The sequence below is a fragment of the Pan paniscus genome, chromosome 9 (assembly GCF_029289425.2).
Source record: "Pan paniscus chromosome 9, NHGRI_mPanPan1-v2.0_pri, whole genome shotgun sequence".
Taxonomy (NCBI): Eukaryota; Metazoa; Chordata; class Mammalia; order Primates; family Hominidae; genus Pan; species Pan paniscus.
The window spans coordinates 3064904-3084236 of NC_073258.2; the positions used below are offsets into that span (position 1 = coordinate 3064904).

The 19333-nt window shown below is 53.5% G+C and overlaps 1 protein-coding gene across 2 annotated transcripts in view; it reads right to left on the reverse strand.

Moving 5' to 3' along the window:
- Positions 1 to 19333, reverse strand: part of DEAF1 (DEAF1 transcription factor) — a 63756-nt gene that overhangs the window by 39382 nt on the left and 5041 nt on the right. For both annotated transcript variants that reach the window (XM_034931845.3, XM_034931846.3), the window contains exons 3-10: positions 17366 to 17495; positions 16946 to 17092; positions 15892 to 16031; positions 13933 to 13998; positions 10018 to 10144; positions 8738 to 8866; positions 7738 to 7866; positions 1509 to 1756 (exon numbers count right to left, since the gene is read on the reverse strand). In XM_034931845.3, the coding sequence (XP_034787736.1) occupies positions 1509 to 1756; positions 7738 to 7866; positions 8738 to 8866; positions 10018 to 10144; positions 13933 to 13998; positions 15892 to 16031; positions 16946 to 17092; positions 17366 to 17495 (1116 nt within the window). The remainder of the gene's footprint in view (positions 1 to 1508; positions 1757 to 7737; positions 7867 to 8737; positions 8867 to 10017; positions 10145 to 13932; positions 13999 to 15891; positions 16032 to 16945; positions 17093 to 17365; positions 17496 to 19333) is intronic.

Sequence of the window (19333 nt, forward strand, 5' to 3'; positions counted from 1 at the left end):
TAGTCCCAGCTACTTGGGAGGCTGAGGCAGGATAATTGCTTGATCCCAGGAAGTGGAGGTTGCAGTTAGCCAAGATCGTGCCACTGCACTCCAGCCTGGGTGATGGAGCGAGACTCCGTCTCAAAAAATAAAATAAAGTAAAATAAAGCAGCAACTAAAAAAAAATAATGATAATAAAATAAATACATAAATAAAAAGTTCTTCTATAAAAAGTAGAAGCTGGGCATGGTGGCTCACATCTGCAATCCCAGTACTTTAAGAGGCTGAGGCGGGTAGATCACCTGAGCTCAGGAGTGTGAGATCAGCATGGGCAACATGGTAAAACCCCATCTCTACCAAAAATACAGAAAATTAGCCAGGTGTGGTGGTGGGTGCCTGTAGTCCCAGCTACTTGGGAGGCTGAGGCACAAGAATCGCTGGAGCCCGGGAGGCAAAGGTTGCAGTGAGCCGAGATTGCACCACTACATTCTAGCCTGGGCGACAGAGTGACAGCCTGTTCCACAAATAAAAATAAAAATAGAAAGTAGAAAAGAAATGGGGGAAAACATTTCTTACATAGATTTGGTGGGAAAAATATGAATTTGACTTTTGTTTACAAACCAAAGTCCACGTTACCGTACCCGAAAAAGCAGCTACAACAAAATCCATCCCTGTCCTTTCCTGTGGCCTTCAGAGCTCCCCATCTGTGCTGAGCAGACAGGCGCCCTCCTCTCTCACCTTCTTGTCCCCATGCCCTGTGACACACGGTACCTGTCTGCTGGGTTTGGGCTATGAGAAGTAGCTGAGAAACCTCCACGCTCTCTCCAGTTTACTCTGGCTCTAGTAATTTCTATCTACCCTATTCATGTCACCCACCTGAACCTTTATATTACCTCAAAGTCTTCAATCTAAGTAAAGGGTTCATATGAAGTAGAGACTCCATATGAAAAGAGGCCGAAGGGGCCTAAGTGACCTTTTGCTTGTGCTGCAGTAAGAGGAAGCTACAGAAAACATGGGCACGACGCCCTGTGAGCCTCCCACCATGCACAGGAGCCGCCTTCTGAAGAACGTGCCAGAAGCTGGGAGGGCTTTGTGACAGCAGATGGAGGGAGCTCGGCTCCCAGGAAGGGGCTCAGCATTCGCCCTGCCAGTCGCTGATACTCAGAGACTCAATAGATGATGTTCTCCAAACTTCATAAAATATAAGCACATTTCACTACAGGAAGACAAAGGATGAATAATGCCTAGAAAAGGTGAGTATTCACAACGGCCGATGCGCACAAAATTGTTTCCCTTTCTGAAACAAAGCAACCTTATTTACAAAAACCAAAACCACCTTAACAACAATAGCTGTCACTTTTCTTTAGGAAAAGCTTCATTTGTAAATGACTCTCCACAGCTCCCTTTTCCAGAAAGGTGGGGCAGGGGCCTTGTGAGCCAAGGTGGCTCTTACACAGCTGGGCACAGGCACCAGGGTGGCCTGGGGTTACTCAGCACAGGTCGTGTCTTCCCATTTATTCCAAGGTTACCTCCTTCCGCTCTGCGTCAGCGTGGATCTTGGCCTGGTTTGCGGCAGCTTCTCGGTAGGTGCTGGCATGCTTGGCTTGCTCAAACAGCGTCTTCAGCTGCTGCGCTGTGTTGAGCAAGGAGTTGACCATCTCTTCTAGGTACAGCCAGCTCCGCGGCTCTGACAGCTCCAGCCCATTGACCAACGCGGGAGGTGCCGCTTTGGTGGGAGTCGGGGGTGGGACCGCCAGCGCAGGCAGGGATGTCAACACTAGAGCATTTGGAAAGCAAAATAAACCAAGAAATTAATATATCTCCTAGCTTCAAAATGGCCTCCGTTAAAAATTCTTAGCTGGACGCGGTGGCTCACACCTGTAATCCCAGCACTTTGGGAGGCCAAGGCAGGCGGATCATGAGGTCAGGAGATCGAGACCATCCTGGCTAACACAGTGAAACCCCGCGTTTCACTGTGTTTAAAAAAATACAGAAAAATACAAAACATTGGCTAAAAAAACTACAAAAAATTAGCTGGACGTGGTGGTAGACGCCTGTAGTCCCAGCTACCTCAGGAGGCTGAGGCAGGAGAAAGGTGTGAAGCCGGGAGGCAGAGCTTGCAGTGAACAGAGATTGCACCACTGCACTCCAGCCTGGGCAACAGAGTGAGACTCCATCTCAAAAAAATAAACAAATAAAATCTAAAAATAAAAAATAAATAAAAATTCTCATCACCCGGTGCAGTGGCTCATGCCTGTAATCCCTGCACTTTGGGAGACTGAGGTGGGAGGATCACTTGAGCCCAGGAGTTCAAGACCAGCCTGGGCAACATAGCAGGACCTTGTCTCTACAAAACAGAAATCAAAAACAAAAGAACTAGCTGGGCATGGTGACATTCACCTGTGATCCCAGCTACTCAGGAAGCTGAGGCGGGAGGATGGTTTGAGCCCAGGTGGTCGAGGCTACAGTGAGCCATGACTGCGCCACCGTGCTTCGGCCTTGGTGACTTAATGAGACCCTGTCTCAAAAAGAAAAGAGGCCAGGCACAGTGGCTCACACCTGTAATCCCAGCACTTTGGGAGGCCGAGGCGGGCAGATCCCTTGAGGTCAGGAGTTCGAGGCTAGCCTGGTCAACATGGCGAAACCCCATTTCTACCAAAAATTACAAAAATTAGCTAGGCGTGGAAGCGTCTATAATCCCAGCTACCTGGGAGGCTGAGGCATGAGAATCATTTGAACCCGGGAGGCGGAAGTTGCGGTGAGCCGAGATCGTGCCAGTGGACTCAAGCCTGGGTGACAGAGTGAGACTCCATCTCAAAAAAGAAAAGAAAACTCTCACGCAATGTTGGGAAGTCGGGTAAAAAACTGACCAGCAAACAACAAATCACTGCCTGATATCCCCCCAGCACCTGACACCCCCCAGCACCTGACATCCCCCCAGCACCTGCCATCCCCCAGCACGCAGCCTGACATACCCCGGCACCCGACATCCCCTGGGGCACCCGGCACCCCCCGGCACCCAACACCCCCCCGGCACCCGACATCCCCCGGGGCACCCGGCACCCCCCGGCACCCAACACCCCCCCGGCACCCGACATCCCCCGGGGCACCCGGCACCCCCCAGCACCCGACATCCCCCAGCACCCGACATCCCCCCAGCACCCGACATCCCCCCAGCACCCGACAACCCCCAGCATCCGACACCCCCCAGCACCTGACATCCCCCCCAGCACCTGACACCCCCCAGCACCTGACACCTCCCAGCACGCAGCCTGACACCCCCCCAGCACCCGACACCCCCACCACCCGACATCCCCAAGCACCTGACATCCCCCCCAGCACCCGACATCTCCCCAGCACCCGACATCCCCCCAGCACCCGACATCCCCCGAGCACCCGACATCCCCCAGCACCCGACAACCCCAGCATCCGAAACCCCCCAGCACCCGACAACCCCCAGCACCCGACAACCTCGAGCACCCGACATCCCCCCAGCACCCGACATCCCCCCCAGCACCCGACATCCCCCCAGCACCCGACATCTCCCCAGCACCCGACTTCCCCACAGCACCCGACATCCCCCCAGCACCCGACAACCCCCAGCACCCGACAACCCCCAGCATCCGACACCCCCCAGCACCTGACATCCCCCCCAGCACCTGACATCCCCCCCAGCACCTGACACCCCCCAGCACCTGACACCCCCCAGCACCTGACACCCCCCAGCACCTGACACCCCCCAGCACCTGACATCGCCCCAGGACGTGACATCCCCAAGCACCCGACATCTCCCCAGCACCCGACATCCCCCCAGCACCCAACATCCCCCCAGCACCCGACATCCCCCCAGCACCCGACATCCCCCCAGCACCTGACATCCCCGAGCACTCAGCCTGACATCCCCCCAGCACCTGACATCCCCGAGCACTCAGCCTGACATCCCCCCATCACCCGACATCCCCCCAGCACCTGACATCCCCCCAGCACCTGACATCCTCGAGCACTCAGCCTGACATCCCCCCAGCACCCGACATCCCCCCAGCACCCGACATCCCCCCAGCACCCGACATCCCCCCAGCACCCGACATCCCCCCAGCACCCGACATCCCCCCAGCACCCGACATCCCCCCAGCACCCGACATCCCCCCAGCACCTGACATCCCCCCAGCACCTGACATCCCCCCAGCACCTGACATCCTCGAGCACTCAGCCTGACATCCCCCCAGCACCCAACATCCCCCCAGGACCCGACATCCCCCCAGCACCCGACATCCCCCCAGCACCTGACATCCCCCCAGCACCTGACATCCCCGAGCACTCAGCCTGACATCCCCGAGCACTCAGCCTGACATCCCCCCAGCACCGGACATCCCCCCAGCACCGGACATCCCCCCAGCACCTGACATCCCCCCAGCACCTGACACCCCCCCAGCACCTGACATCCCCCCAGCACCTGACATCCCCGAGCACTCAGCCTGACATCCCCCCAGCACCCGACACCCCCCCAGCACCCGACACCCCCCCAGCACCCGACACCCCCCCAGCAACCGACACCCCCCCAGCACCCGACACCCCCCCAGCACCCGACACCCCCCCAGCACCCGACACCCCCCAGCACCCGACACACCCCAGCACCCGACACACCCCCAGCACCCGACACACCCCCAGCACCCGACACACCCCCAGCACCCGACACCCCCCAGCACCCGACACCCCCCCAGCACCCGACACCCCCCCAGCACCCGACACCCCCCCAGCACCCGACACCCCCCCAGCACCTGACACCCCCCCAGCACCTGACATCCCCGAGCACTCAGCCTGACATCCCCCCAGCACCCGACACCCCCCAGCACCCGACACCCCCCAGCACCCGACACCCCCAAGCACCCGACACCCCCCAGCACCCGACACCCCCCAGCACCCGACATCCCCCAGCACCCGACATCCCCCCAGCACCCGACATCCCCCCAGCACCCGACACCCCCCAGCACCCGACACCCCCCAGCACCCGACATCCCCCCAGCACCCGACATCCCCCCAGCACCCGACATCCCCCCAGCACCCGACACCCCCCAGCACCCGACATCCCCCCAGCACCCGACATCCCCCCAGCACCCGACATCCCCCAGCACCCGACATCCCCCCAGCACCTGACATCCCCCCAGCACCTGACATCCCCCCAGCACCCGACATCCCCCAGCACCTGACATCCCCCCAGCACCTGACATCCCCGAGCACTCAGCCTGACATCCCCCCAGCACCCGACATCCCCCAGCACCCGACATCCCCCCAGCACCTGACATCCCCCCAGCACCTGACATCCCCCCAGCACCCGACATCCCCCAGCACCTGACATCCCCCCAGCACCTGACATCCCCGAGCACTCAGCCTGACATCCCCCCAGCACCTGACATCCCCGAGCACTCAGCCTGACATCCCCCCAGCAGGCAACACAGGCAGGAGGATGTCCCATCCCTTCCTGCTCCACCCACCCAGCTCCACGTTGTACAACTCATCTGAATGCGGCTGCTGGACCCCGAAATGTTCACAGAATCAGCGCCGTGGACAATGACCAGGGGAGGGAAGTGGCTAAATCAGAGTCTCGCTGTGTCGCCCAGGCTGGAGGGCGGTGGCATCATCTTGGCTCACTGCCCTCCCGGGTTCAAGTGATTCGCCTGCCTCAGCCTCCCGAGTAGCTGGGATTACAGGCATCTGCCACCAGGCCTGGCTAATTTTGTATTTTTAGTAGAGATGGGGTTTCTCCACGTTGGTCAGGCTGGTCTTGGACTCCTGACCTCAGGTGATCCACCCGCCTCGGCCTCCCAAAGTGCTGGGATTACCGGCGTGAGCCACCACGCCCAGCGGGGTTTCTTACAATTGGAGAAGAAAGTTACAAAGGAACTAGCACAAACCCTGAGGTTCTGCACTGGAACTAGAGACACTGGGGCAAACTCATGGCTTTCAACACACACAGATTTGGAGCACAAACACGCACACGTGCACATGAGAACATTTCTGACTTCTGCCCACCAAGGGCACCTGGGGACAGAGATCCAGGAGCCACATGCACACCTTGTACCAGGGGCAAGCGGTCGATGCGAACCCCAGCCCTCCTGGAGAAAAAGCTCTGATTTCAAGCATTTGCTGATTTCTTGGTATAAATACTTCACCAACACCCACCCCACACTTTTTTTTTTTTTTTTCCAGTTAATAGAGATGGGGTCTCCTTATGTTGCCCAGGCCGGTCTCAAACTCCTGGCCTCGGCCTCCTAAAGTGCTGGGATTAAACAGGTGAGCCACACGCCTGTAATCCAAGCACTTTGGGAGGCCAAAGCAGGCAGATCACAAGGTCAAGAGATCAAGACCATCCTGGCCAACACGGTGAAACCCCATCTCTACTAAAAATACAAAAATTAGCCGGGCATGGTGGCGCGTGCCTGAAGTCTACACTCCAGCCTGGGCAACAGATCAAGACTCCATCTCAAAAAAAAAACAAAAAAAGGATGAGCCACCACGCCCAGCCCTGAGGTAAGCTTTAAAGATGGAAAGAGTTTAGATAGGCAAAAGAGAGAATAATGAAACAAGCAAATGAAAATGAAAAGGTAAGTTTTTCATGAACAAGTTTCTTGCGCTGTCTGTGACAGTGAAAAATGGAAAACATGCATTTGCCACCAGCAGGGGAGGGTTCAATCAATCATGTATTGATCATATGCACCCTTTAAAAAAGTATAATGATGGCTGGGCGCGATGGCTCACGCCTGTAATCCCAGCACTTTGGGAGGCCAAGGCAGGTGGATCATGAGGTCAGGAGTTTGAGACCAGCCTGACCAGCATGGTGAAACCCCATCTCTACTAAAAATACAACAACAACAAAAAATTAGCTGGGCATGGTGGCGTGCACCTGTAGTCCCAGCTACTCAGGAGGCTGAGGCAGGAGAATTGCTTAAACCTGGCAGGCAGAGGTTGCAGTGAGCCGAGATCGCACCACTGCACTCCAGCCTGGGCGACAGAGTGACACTCTGTCTCAAAAAAAAAAAAAAAAAAAAGTATAATTATACAGAAATCTTGGCTGCATGTGGTGGCTCACACCTGTAATCCCAGCACTTTGGGAGGCTGAGGCGGATGGATCACTTGAGGTCAGGAGTTCGAGATCTGTAATCCCAGCTACCTGGGAGGCTGAGGCAGGAGAATCACTTGAACCAGGCAGAGGTTGCAGTGAGCCAAGATTGCGCCACTGCACCCCAGCCTGGGCAATAGAGCGAGACTCCGTCTCAAAAAAATAGAAGTGCAGTTAAACAAAAAATCAAAGTTAGAATGCATTTACAGTGTATCGTCATTTTAAAGATTTAGGCCACATTTAGGCCTTGGTTTTTCTTTCTTTCACCAGATACCGAATGTCTATGCCAGCTCTGGAGAGACCAAGACCTGCCACTGGGGAGTGTCTACCCTCAAGAGGACAACAGCAAACTCACCAGAAAGAACTTCAGGTTTCACAGGCCAACTGGTTTCTAGGGGCGTGCCCTGCTGCTGTACCAAAAGCAACTTCCACAGCACACACATGAATGGACGTGGCTGTGTGTCAGTAAAACTTTATTTACAAACATAGGCAGTGGGCCACACTTTACCAGCCACTGATCTAATGCATCAACAAAAACAACAAAACAAACCAAAATGAATCCCATTTCACTTAGGAATTCTTTCATTGGAAGCAATTCTGAGGACAATAACCTGTACATGTGTGAATTCTTTCAAACCTACCTATTTTGGGATGTGACGTTGGCAACGCAGCTTCTGGAAACGGTGCGATCTGGCAGCTGTCCTGATAGCCGGGGTAGTGAGGCTCAGGGTGGCTGGCCCTGCATGGGGGCTGCACGCTGGCCTCTTGGACTGTTGGGGAGAAAAAGGACAGGGAGCCTCGGGATGGTTGTCTGCACAGCAGACTCTAAATATCACGCTGTATGGCTGCGCCATTCAGTACACATAGTAGCTTATGGCCACACATGGCTACTGAGCCCCTGAAATGTGGTGAGCCTGAATTGTTGACATAATAGGATTGGGGCTATATCAGGTGAAATAAAATAGATTGTAAAAATCAGGCCGGGCGCGGTGGCTCACGCCTGTAATCCCAGCACTTTGGGAGGCCAAGACGGGCGCATCACGAGGTCAGGAGATAGAGACCATCCTGGCTAACATGGTGAAACGCTGTCTCTACTAAAAATACCAAAAAAAAATTAGCTGGGCATGGTGGCAGGCGCTGTAGTCCCAGCTACTTGGGAGGCTGAGGCAGGAGAACGGTGTGAACCCGGGAGGCGGAGCTTGCAATGAGCTGAGATCATGCCACTGCCCTCCAGCCTGGGGGATGGAGCGAGACTCCACCTCAAAAAAAAAAAAAATCAGTTCTACCTCTTTCCTTTATTTTCCTCAGTGTGGCTTCTAGAATATTCTCCAGCACACAACCAGCTAGGCTGCATTTCTGTTGCACAACTGCAGTCAAAAGCAGGAGCCGGCAGACAGAGAGTATTTTCAGCTTTGCCAGCTCTGGCATCTGTCACAAGTAACCCACTGCCACACGCCAACCCCATCCACACTGCACCGCCCACCTGACGTGGCTCACACGCTGTCCCCACCAACAAACGCCTGGTTCAAGGCCCCTCTCGAGGCACCCAGCAGCCTACGCAGCCCAATGTGGCGTCGGGGATGTGATGTCACAGACAGGGATATGCTGACGACGCGTCAGGCAGGCACTGGAGCAGCTCACCTGTGGCCCCTGCGAAGACGTCGCCCTGGGCCGGACTCTCTGATATGACAGCAGTGGCCTCTACCGTGGACGCTCGGTCAAAGGTCAGTGCCCCCGAGGTCGTGATCTGTCCTGAGGGGGTCACGGTGACTGGAAAGGCAGAAGCACATTTCACGCGGCCAGGCAGTGGCGCCCACGGCACACAGGTCCCGTGCCACCCGCGGGCGCCAATCCTTGTGGGGGCCTGGGCTGAAGGGCGGGCAGTGGTAACTGTACCCTCCCATGTGAAGGACACGGGGGAAATCCCAGACCTTGGAGAAGACCTCACAGGAGAAAACCAGGATGGCCAGGATGGCAACTTGCCACCACCAATTGTTCACTGTTTAAACTGTGAACCATGGAAATGTGCTGCCCAGCCAGAAAACAAACATAAAATAAAACTTTCAGTGATTTTTAAGTACTTTGTGGTTCGAATTAAGAAAAAATATTTAATCCAAGCTGAAGGTAAAAAGCAGCCGTGTCCCACAGCAAGGCTGCCCTGTGTCCCACAGCAAGGCTGCCTCTCCAGCTCAAAAAAAAATCCTGGCGACAGATCTTGAGACTCTGCTGCTGTGGGACTCTTCCTGCACCCACCACCCAGGGCCTCAGGAAGGAGCTGACAGGGTGTTTTAGAAAGACCTTACTCTATAAATGCAAAAACCCAGACTTATATTAGTTAACAAAAGCCTATTACAAAGACATTTTCTCCCATTGCTACCTCTCCCCATTTAAATCCTGTCTGTACAAAAAAATAAAAACATTAGCTGGGCATGGTGGCACGTGCCTGTGGTCCCAGCTACTTGGGAGGCTGAGGTGGGAGGAGTGCCTGAGCCTGGGAGGCCGAGGCTGCAGCGAGCCGGGATCCTGACGCCGCCCTCCAGCCCGGCCACAGAGAAAGACCCACAGAGCTCTCCGCAGCCCTCGTCCAGGGCACTGAGAATCCCTCACCAAGGACGCCCTTGTCAGGAAACGTCCCCTGAGCGTGTGCTGGGCACTCAGCCATGCTCACTCACACTGGGAAACAGCCCAGGACAAGGCCAACAGTGTCCGGGTCCCAGGGAAGCAAGACCGAGCTGGGCACTGGGACACCCCTTCCCACCCGGGGGACGCACTGCAAAGGAGTGTGACGGCGTTGGAATTCCTCTGGCCACGCAATGTGCTTTAGAAATGAGAATCCCGCAGTGGCCGTGGGAGTGGTGATGAGAGAAGGCAATGCACTCAGGTCCCCTCAGTAAACTAGAGCTGTGTTTTCTCAAACTCACAGGTGGTAGCCGCGGTGGCTGGAAGCAATGTGATGTTCTTGGGGGAGTCCTTCTTCACGGGAGTTGTGGGCAGTTCATTCTCCTTCTTGCGCCTTTTGTAAGGCACAAAAAGCCTGACTGGGCCACTCTGGGGGAGAAAGGAGAGAGGCCACCACCTTCATGTGTGCAAAAGCTATGCTGCGCTTGCAACTCCTCCTTAAGTGGGGGCACCGCGGGGTGTGTGAGTCACATGGTGAGACCACATTAAGATGGTAAGCGCCCCTAAAGATCCCACCTCTTTTTCTTTTTTGAGACGGAGTTTCACTCTAGCTGCCCACGCTGGAGTGCAGTGGCGCCATCTTGGCTTACTGCAACCTCCGCCTCCCAGGTTCAAGTGATTCTGCCTTAGTCTCCTGAGTAGCTGGGATTACAGGCATGTGTCACCACACCCGGCTAATTTTCTTTCTTTTTTTTTTTTTTTTTTTTGAGACAGAGTCTCGCTCTGTTGCCCAGGCTGGAGTGCAGTGGCACAGTCTGGGCTCAATGCAAGCTCTGCCTCCCGGGTTCATGCCATTCTCCTGCCTCAACCTCCCGAGTAGCTGGGACTACAGGCACCCGCCACCAAGCCTGGCTAGTTTTTTGTATTTTTAGTAGAGACGGGGTTTCACCATGGTAGCCAGGATGGTCTCGTTCTCCTGACCTCGTGATCTGCCCGCCTCGGCCTCCCAAAGTGCTAGGATTACAGGTGTGAGCCACCACGCCCGGCCGACTTTTTTTTTTTTTAAATAATTTATATCTCTTCATTGACATTCTCCAGTGAGGAGACAGTGTCTTCAGACCTTCCATGCAATCTCTAGCTGTGGTTTCCTTCAGTCCTCTGAACATACTGAGGATGGCCATTTTAAAGCTTTTTCCTGTTAACCCCAACATCCGGACCTCTCCAGGCAATTTCTGTTGCCTGCTTTCTTCCTGTGTATGGTTCAAGGCTCTTTGCATGTCTTATCATCTTTTGTTAAGAATCAGACACCGCAGGTGATACATTGTAGCAACAGTGGAAAGCAGTCCTCCTTTCTCTGGGATCCTTGCTGCTGTCAGCTTGTTTATTACTCAGGTACCGGGGCTGGACTGTCTTACTGAGCCTGTTCTCCTGTGGCGGCCGTGGCTGCTGCTCCTCTGAGGGCTCGGCCCTGGGTGGGGTGCAATCACCTTTGGTGGTGGGGGTTTTGGCTGTCGCTCTCCCTGATCTCTGTTAAGCTGTTGGTTTAGTCAAGTGTCAGAATCAACTAACTGCCAGCTGCCTGCTCCATTACTTTCAACAGTGCCCTGGGGCACACACTGCTCCACTGTCTGAGCCAATTAAATTAGGGCTTCTTTACTGAGAGGTTCGATCTTGAAGGTCGGTTTCCCAGATGGGTTCTTCGCTGTGGCTTTCCTCGCCTCTCTGGTAAACCTGCTGACCTACAGTTTAGTTTCTTGCTCTAATGGAACTGCCGGCCTCCTCTTAACTGCTTACCATCAAAATGTCCATTGTTTTCCAGGGCACTTTTAGGCTTGAACATCCCCATACTGTTTCAAATCAAGTCAGTTCCTTTGGGAGGGGTTTTGGAGCTCTGTTCTTACGGCCTCTCTCTCTTTTGGGCTGAATGTCTGAGCCCCTACTATAGACCTAGAGGCAGGAAGAGTGCCTGAGTCTATCAGAGGGAATTCTGTTGCATTAGCCGGGTTCTGTGTGGGGGGCAGCAGCCTCTCACCGCATGGACACCCCACCCTATGGGCAATGTGGGTTGATGGAAATTGGGGCTCCGTATGCTTGGCCTCCCATGCCTGGGTAAAGCCTCTGCCCTCTGAGTGGGGCTGACTGAAGAGATTTTCAGTCACACTTCCCAGGAATTTACTGCAACTTAGAGCTGAAGGGGTTGAGAAATGCTGGTGGCCTGCCCCTCCCAGTGAGATACCATATCCCTTCACCGGGAACTGCAAGGAGTGGGAACCGTTTTCTTGGTCACAACCACCCACAATGGAGCCTCCACCATAGGGAGCTGGGGGCAGAAAGGGAGGGAAGGAGCTGGTCGTAGCTCAAACGTCACAATCCTCACTGCTCTTTCCAAGACTTACTACATTTTCTTGGAGGTTTATTTGCTGTACGCCCCTAGGACAATTTCTGGAGACCTTAGGGGGTTATTTTTTCACAATTTTCACTAGTTATTTCTCTGGAGAGTTGGTCCACTGAGCTCATCACACCACCACTCCCCAAGCGGAAGCCAAAAGTTCTAAAATTTGATGAAGTCCAATCCAAGAAATCCTAGTTCTAACTCCAGGTCAGGAAGATTTTCCAATGTGTCTTCTCCTAAAAATGTTATAGTTTCACCTTTCACTTTAGATCGATGACCCATTTTGAATTCATTTTTGTAGCAAGTGTGAAGTTTAGGTCATCCTTTGTCTCTGCTGATGAACGTCCTGTCGCTCCAAGGCCATTTGCTGGAGTCTACTATGACACTCTAGTCTGACCCAGATCGTGGGGTCTCTCCCTCTGCCAGTGCCACACTATCTTGATTAGTGTCACGAGCCAGTAAGTCTTAAGACCCTGCAATGTGATTCCGCCCATTTTAAACTTTTATTTCAAAACTGTTTTGGCTTTTTTATTTCCTTTACCTTTCTATGAAAATTTTAGAATCAGCTTGTCTGCATCTAAAAAGAATCCTGCTGGGATTTTGATAGTCATTGTGTTAAACCTACGAATCAACTTGGGAAAAAGTCGCATCTTTACTGAGTCTTCTAATCCACGGGCGCAGGACGTCTTTTGACGTATTTCAATCTTCCCTGGTCTCTCTCTTCAGCATTTTCTTTAGTACCTTCCACGTACAAACCCTGTACATGATTTCCTAGACTGACATCTAAGTACTTCAGTGTTGGAGCCCCTGCAAATGATCTACCTGCAGGCTCAACTGCCAATGAGACCGACGCCTCCTCCCGGCTCCTTTACTCCTGCAGCGTCTCTAAGAGTCTCACCGACTGGCTTTTCCCAATCAACTTCAAAATTATTTTACGTTCACAAAACTGTTTTTTCCACTAGAATCACATGAAATCTATATATCAACTACACAATTCTAGGATGTTTAGTGTTTCACCCCAAGAACACGGTAGGTCTCTCCATGCTCTTTTTTTTTTTTTTTTTTTGAGGTGCAGTGGCTCACGCCTGTAATCTCAACACTTTGGGAGGCTGAGGCGGGCGGATCACATGTGGTCAGGAGTTTGAGACCAGCCTGACCAACATGGCAAAACTCCATCTCTACTAAAAATACAAAAATTAGCCGGGCATTGTGGCGCATGCCTGTAATCCCAGCTACGCGGGAGGCTGAGGCAGGAGAAGTGCTTGAATCCAGGAGGCGGAGGTTGCAGTGAGCCGAGACCGTGCCACTGCATCCCAGTGTGGGCGACAGAATGAGACTTCGTCTCAGAAAAAAAAAAAGAAAGAAAAATTATTTTGGGTCTTTGTGAAGCAGTTAAGAATTTAGAATAAGGAAATACGTCAAAAAGGCGTTAAAAGCTCTACACATGAATAAGTTTACAGTAGCATTTTTCTGACATGTTACAAAATGAGGAATATAAAATGGCATGCATACAAGGAAAAGCGTGTATGTTTAGTTTTAGAGTTAAGGCGGTGACATTATAACCGCTTTTCATTATTTAAGGTTTCCACAAATGTTCTTTGAGCAACATCTTGGGGGCCAACCACGTGTTCCCCATCGAGACATCAGGATTCACTGTGACGTATCAGGGAGGAGGGAACAGAGCAACCCAGGAGAAGTGAGGACAGTGTCTCTCTCCAAGGCAGAGGGCAGGAGGGAAACAGCCGAGAGGTCAAGGGCTGTGGGACCCACTCAGCCGCCCCCAGCCCCACCAAGTCATCCTGTTCCAGACACGCTGGCCACTTACTAAGGTCATGTCGTCGCAGCAGGCAGCACAGGTGCAAGAGGCAGCGTGAGGGTTTAAGATCCCATCCTGAGATGTGAAAAGAACCACCACGCATTAGCAAGTCAGCCCCTAAATGTGAATCATTCAATAATAGAAGATTTCAACCACTTTTACCACTTACCTACCATTCATAAATATAAAAATTCTTTTTTTTTTTTTTTGAGACAGAGTCTTGTTGGGTTGCCCAGGCTGGAGTGCAGTGGCACGTTCTCGGCTCAGTGCAACCTCTACCTCCCCGGCGCAAGCAATTCTCATGCCTCGGCCTCCCAAGAAGCTGGGATTATAGGTTTGCACCACCACACCCAGCTAATTTTTGTATTTTTAGTTGAGACAGGTTTTGCCATGTTGACCAGGCTGGTCTCGAACTCCTGGCCTCAAGCAATCTGCCCGCCTCGGCCTCCCGAAGTGCTGGGATTACAAGCGTAAGCCACCGTGCCCAACCTCATAAAGATAAAAATTCTGCAAAATCGGGGCCGGGCATGGTGGCTCATGCCTGTAATCCCAGGACTTTGAGAGGCCGACGCAGGCAGACAACCTGAGCTCAGGAGCTGGAGACCAGCCTGGCCAACATGGTGAAACCTCGTATCTGCTAAAAATACAAAAATTAGCTGGGCATGGTGGCGCATGCCCATAGTCCCAGCTACCTGGGAGGCTCAGGCAGGAGGATCGCTTGAACCCGGGAGGCAGAGGTTACAGTGAGCTGAGATCGCACCACTGCACTCCAGCCTGGGCAACAGAGGGAGGCCTTTGCCTCAAAAAAAAAAAAAAAATTGTGAGAAATCAGGTAATGCCCAGGCCAGGTGTGGTGGCTCACACATGTAATCCCAGCACTTTGGGAGGCCGAGGCAGGTGGCTCACTTAAGGTCAGGAGTTCAAGACCAACCTGACCAACATGGTTGGTCTCCATTAAAATACAAAAATTAGGCCGGGTATTGTGGCTCACGCCTGTAATCCCAGCACTTTGAGAGGCGAGGCAGGTGGCTCACTTGAGGTCGGGAGTTCGAGACTAGCCTGGCCAGCGTGGTGAAACCCTGTCCCTATTAAAAAATACAAAAAAAATAGGCCGGGTACTGTGGCTCACACCTGTAATCCCAGCACTTTGGGAGGCCGAGGCAGGCAGATCACCTGAGGTCAGGACTTCAAGACCAGCCTGGCCAACATGGTGAAACCCCATCTCTACTGAAAATTTAAAAAAAAAAAAAAAAAGCCAGGTGTGGTGGCAGGTACCTGTAATCCCAGCTACTCAGGAGGCTGAGGTGGGACAATCCTCTGAGCCTGGGAGGTGGAGGTTGCTGTGAGCCAAGATCAAGCCACTGCACTCCAGCCTGGGCAACAGGGTGAGACTCTGTCTCAAAAAAAAAAAAAAAAAAAACCACAAAAACAGTAATTTCCAGAGCCTTCTCCTTTTCACAATGCCATTATTGGTGGCAGGACCTACCTCTTTCCTTTCAAGATTTGCAAAAGTCTCTACAGGAATTGCTTCCTTAACAACACCCAAGGAGCTAAACTGGAATAGGAATTAGAAGTCCTCTTTTCTTAGTAGACTGACGAGAAGTTAGGTGACTTTGAAAGGGTCACACGCATTCAAACAGAAGCGATTATCTTAACTTCTACTGTTTTCATTTTTTGTGTATTTGACACGCCCCCTTTCTGCAGCTACTCTGTGCCAGGCGCTGTGACCTCATGCACTTCTCCCAACAATCCTCACAGGGTCACGATCATCGTCATCCCCACGTGAAAGACCCGGAAACTGAAACATGAGAGGGTAAATCACTCGCCCAAGGCCACACAGACAGCAGGTGGAGGCTGCAAACCCCATTTGTCTGACCCCGTGGTCTGTGCCCTCCCTCTGGCTGGGCCGCCTCAGAGGGCCCCACGTCTGAACTGTGTGCTGAGCACAGGTGAGGTCGCGGACGATACCTGGATGAGGCACTGCAAGGGTCGGCCCGCGTAGCGAATGCTTCTTTTCCAGTCCTTACTGCTGGCTCTTCCTGCCATGGCCTCAAACTCGGTGGGACTGTACCAGTTCTCCCCCTGCTTGATGCACCGTCCCCGGCCGCCTGCAAGGAAGGGCAGCAGTCACGATGATGGCAGGTGGGAACGTCACCTCTGCCACTGCCTACCTCCTGGCGCCTCCTCAACCCCTCCACCAGCACCAGCGCCCCAGCGGCTCATGTGATCTCACCCACCCACATACTTGGCCCTGACAGGTCCACCACGGGTCTGCCTTTGCAGCCTGTGCCTCTGACCCCCTACGTGATCTCTCCACCCGCTGTCCACAGGCAGTGCAAGCTCAACCAGGTCCCACACTGAGCACCTCTGGTACCCACTTCCAGAGCCTTCATCTACAAGTCCCAAGCTAACCTGGCAACTTGAGGAACACGTCCCAGTCCTGCCTCCCTCCCGCTTCTTCTCGCTTGTCTCCTGTCCCCTGGGTCATGATGGCTTTTCACCCCCAGATGGTTCCTGGGCGCAGCCCTGTCCCGTGCCTCTCCCAGGCCTCAGCTCAGTTCACAGGAACTGGGTGTCACCTGCACCTTTTGTCTTGTTTTTTTGTTGTTGTTGTTGTTGAGACGGAGTCTTGCTCTGTCGCCCAGGATGGAGTGCAGTGGCGTGATCTCAGCTCACTGCAAGCTCTGCCTCCTGGGTTCACGCCATTCTCCTGCCTCAGCCTCCCGAGTAGCTGGGACTATGGGACTACAGGCGCCTGCCACCACGCTCCACTAATTTTTTGTATTTTTAGTAGAGACGGGTTTTCATCATGTTAGCCAGGATGGTCTCGATCTCCTGACCTCGTGATCCACCCGCCTCGGCTTCCCAAAGTGCTGGTATTACAGGCATCAGCCACCGCGCCCAGCCCTGTCTTCTTAACTAGTTCTAGGTGCCATGATTTTCATCTTTCTCAGCCCCCAATTTATGCTAGAGGGGTTACAAAGGGGAATACAACTTTGGAGTCTGAAGTGGCAGTCCTCACCTGAGCCGAGCCTGTTCTTGTACAGAGTGCCGCTGATGTTCCGGCACCGTACGGGCAGCTCACTGTCGTACACAGAAGGGTCCCAGTTGTATTTAGTTCCACCTTTTTCTTGGCCGGGAGCCAGAGGGGTTGGAGGAGACTGAGGACCTTGGGCAGAGAAAGTGTTTGAAGGTGAGAGGCCGGACACTGGGAAGCATAGTACACTCTCATCTCAGACACCACCTCCCCGGTAGCGCCACCTCCTTCAACGGCGGAAAAACTTCTTGGCCAGGAAAATTCCAATGCTTTTACTTAAAATCTATTAATAGTTGATATTCCAAATTTACCACAAAAAGAAACAAGTAAATAAATCCCTGAAATAAATTCTAGCTATTCTGAAACGTGTTTTGCCCGAGGCCTGGGGTGCAGGCACCGCTGTACCTGGGGTGAGGGGAGCTGCCGGGCCTTTCAGCCCGGTGGTCTCCACGATGCTCCCATCCGTGTGGACGACAATCAGTGTCGCTTTTTCGGTGTTCAGGCTGTCCCCGATCTGAAGGGCCGTCCTACCAGACTAGAAGGAAAAACCGCTCCGTCAGGTCACGTCCGAGAGTGACACCAGGCGTGTCACTGAGCCCAGCTGGGCCGTCCTCCAGCAGGGCTCTCTGGCTGTTCTCACCAAGAAGGGATGCTCACCTAGGCACCCCATATCTTTTCCAAAGATACCTCTCAAAGACTTGAAAACAGAGCCAAGAACAAGAACAGACAATGCCGAAGTCTGTGTGGTGCTGAGGAAAATGCTTGCCATCATTTGTCAAAGGGAAGGAAGAAAGGTGCTCCACAAACAAGAAACACCCTCCCTTCCACCTGAGCAGCTCCCACAAGGTCACCGTCTTCATGCAGAGTTTCCAACAGACCGAGTTGGCCGCCACAGACAAGGCCTTGTGCAGGACCGCCCTCCAGACCCCCTTACAGATGGCAACTGGAGACCAGGGCGTCAAAACCACATTTCCACACTGGCTGAAGCTGCTGCAACTGCTGCCTGCTTCCAAAATCAGCCTTCAGGCGGCACAGACCCCGCCACAGGAAGCCAGAGTCCCCATGCCCACACACCACTGCTGGAACTTGAACCCTACCTTGGCCAAGTCATCCGGCAAACTCTGGCCTGCAGGCTCTGTTCACCCCGCGGTGGGGCAGACCAGAGACTTCCAGGGGCCTGTCTGAACCCAGTGTTCTGGGTGCCCCAAGGTTTTCATTCTGAATACAAAACCAACCGAGGCAAAGCGAGAAGACAACTGTTTCTTTTTTTCTTTTTCTTTTTTTTTTTTTTTTTTGAGACGGAGACTCGTTCTGTCACCCAGGCTGGAGAGCAGTGGCGCCATCTCGGCTCACTGCAAGCTCCGCCTCCCGGGTTCACACCATTCTCCTGCCTCAGCCTCCTAAGTAGCTGGGACTACACACGCCCACCACCACACCAGGCTAATTTTTTGCATTTTTTTTTTTTTTAGTAGAGATGGGGTTTCACCGTGTTAGCCAGGATGGTCTCGATCTTCTGACCTCATGATCTGCCCATCTCGGCCTCCCAGAGTGCTGGGATTACAGGCAGGAGCCACCGCGCCCAGCCGACAACTGTTTCCTACATCTGAAAATGTCACTGTCAAATCAGAGCACTTGAGTAGAAGTTTATCATGGAGTGGAGGGACTCCCAACACACATGCCTGACGCCTGGGCTCACACAGGGGGTCCTACTGCTGTGCCTGAGTCACCAAAGACCTGCAGCTCTTCACTGGAGAAAAGGAATGTCTTGTGTTTGTTTAAGAGTCACAGAGTATTTTTCTTAGGAAGGGAACACACAGTTATTTCAGACCGTGCCCCGCTTTGTCGTCAGTTTCCAAACAGGAACACACCAGTCTCTGGTCTTCCTGGCCTGGAGGGGAGAAGACCAGCCTCAGGCACTTGCAGGACACCCCCGCTCCATGACGTCAGCACGTTCCAGGCACCCACAGGTGCCTTGGGCTTCAGCCCCTCCTGGGAAATGAGGAGGGGCCCAGACCCCGCTGCCAGGCAAGAGCAGCCTGACTGAAAACACAGATCGCCACGTGGCCATGGGTCAGCTTGTGTGTGTTCTCACACCCACCAGAAATAAACCAAGTTTCTGGGCTGGGTGCGGTGGCTCATGCCTGTAATCCCAGCACATTGGGAGGCCGAGATGGTAGCTACCTGAGGTCAGGAGTTTGAGACCACCTGGACAACATGGCGAACCCAGGAGGTGGAGGTTGCAGTGAGTTGAGATCACTCCACTGCACTCCAGTTTGGGCAACAGAGAAAGACTCTGTCAAAAAGGGAGAGGAGGGGAGGGGAGACGAGGGGAGGGGAGGGGAGGGGAGGGGAGGGGAGGGCAGGGGAGGGCAG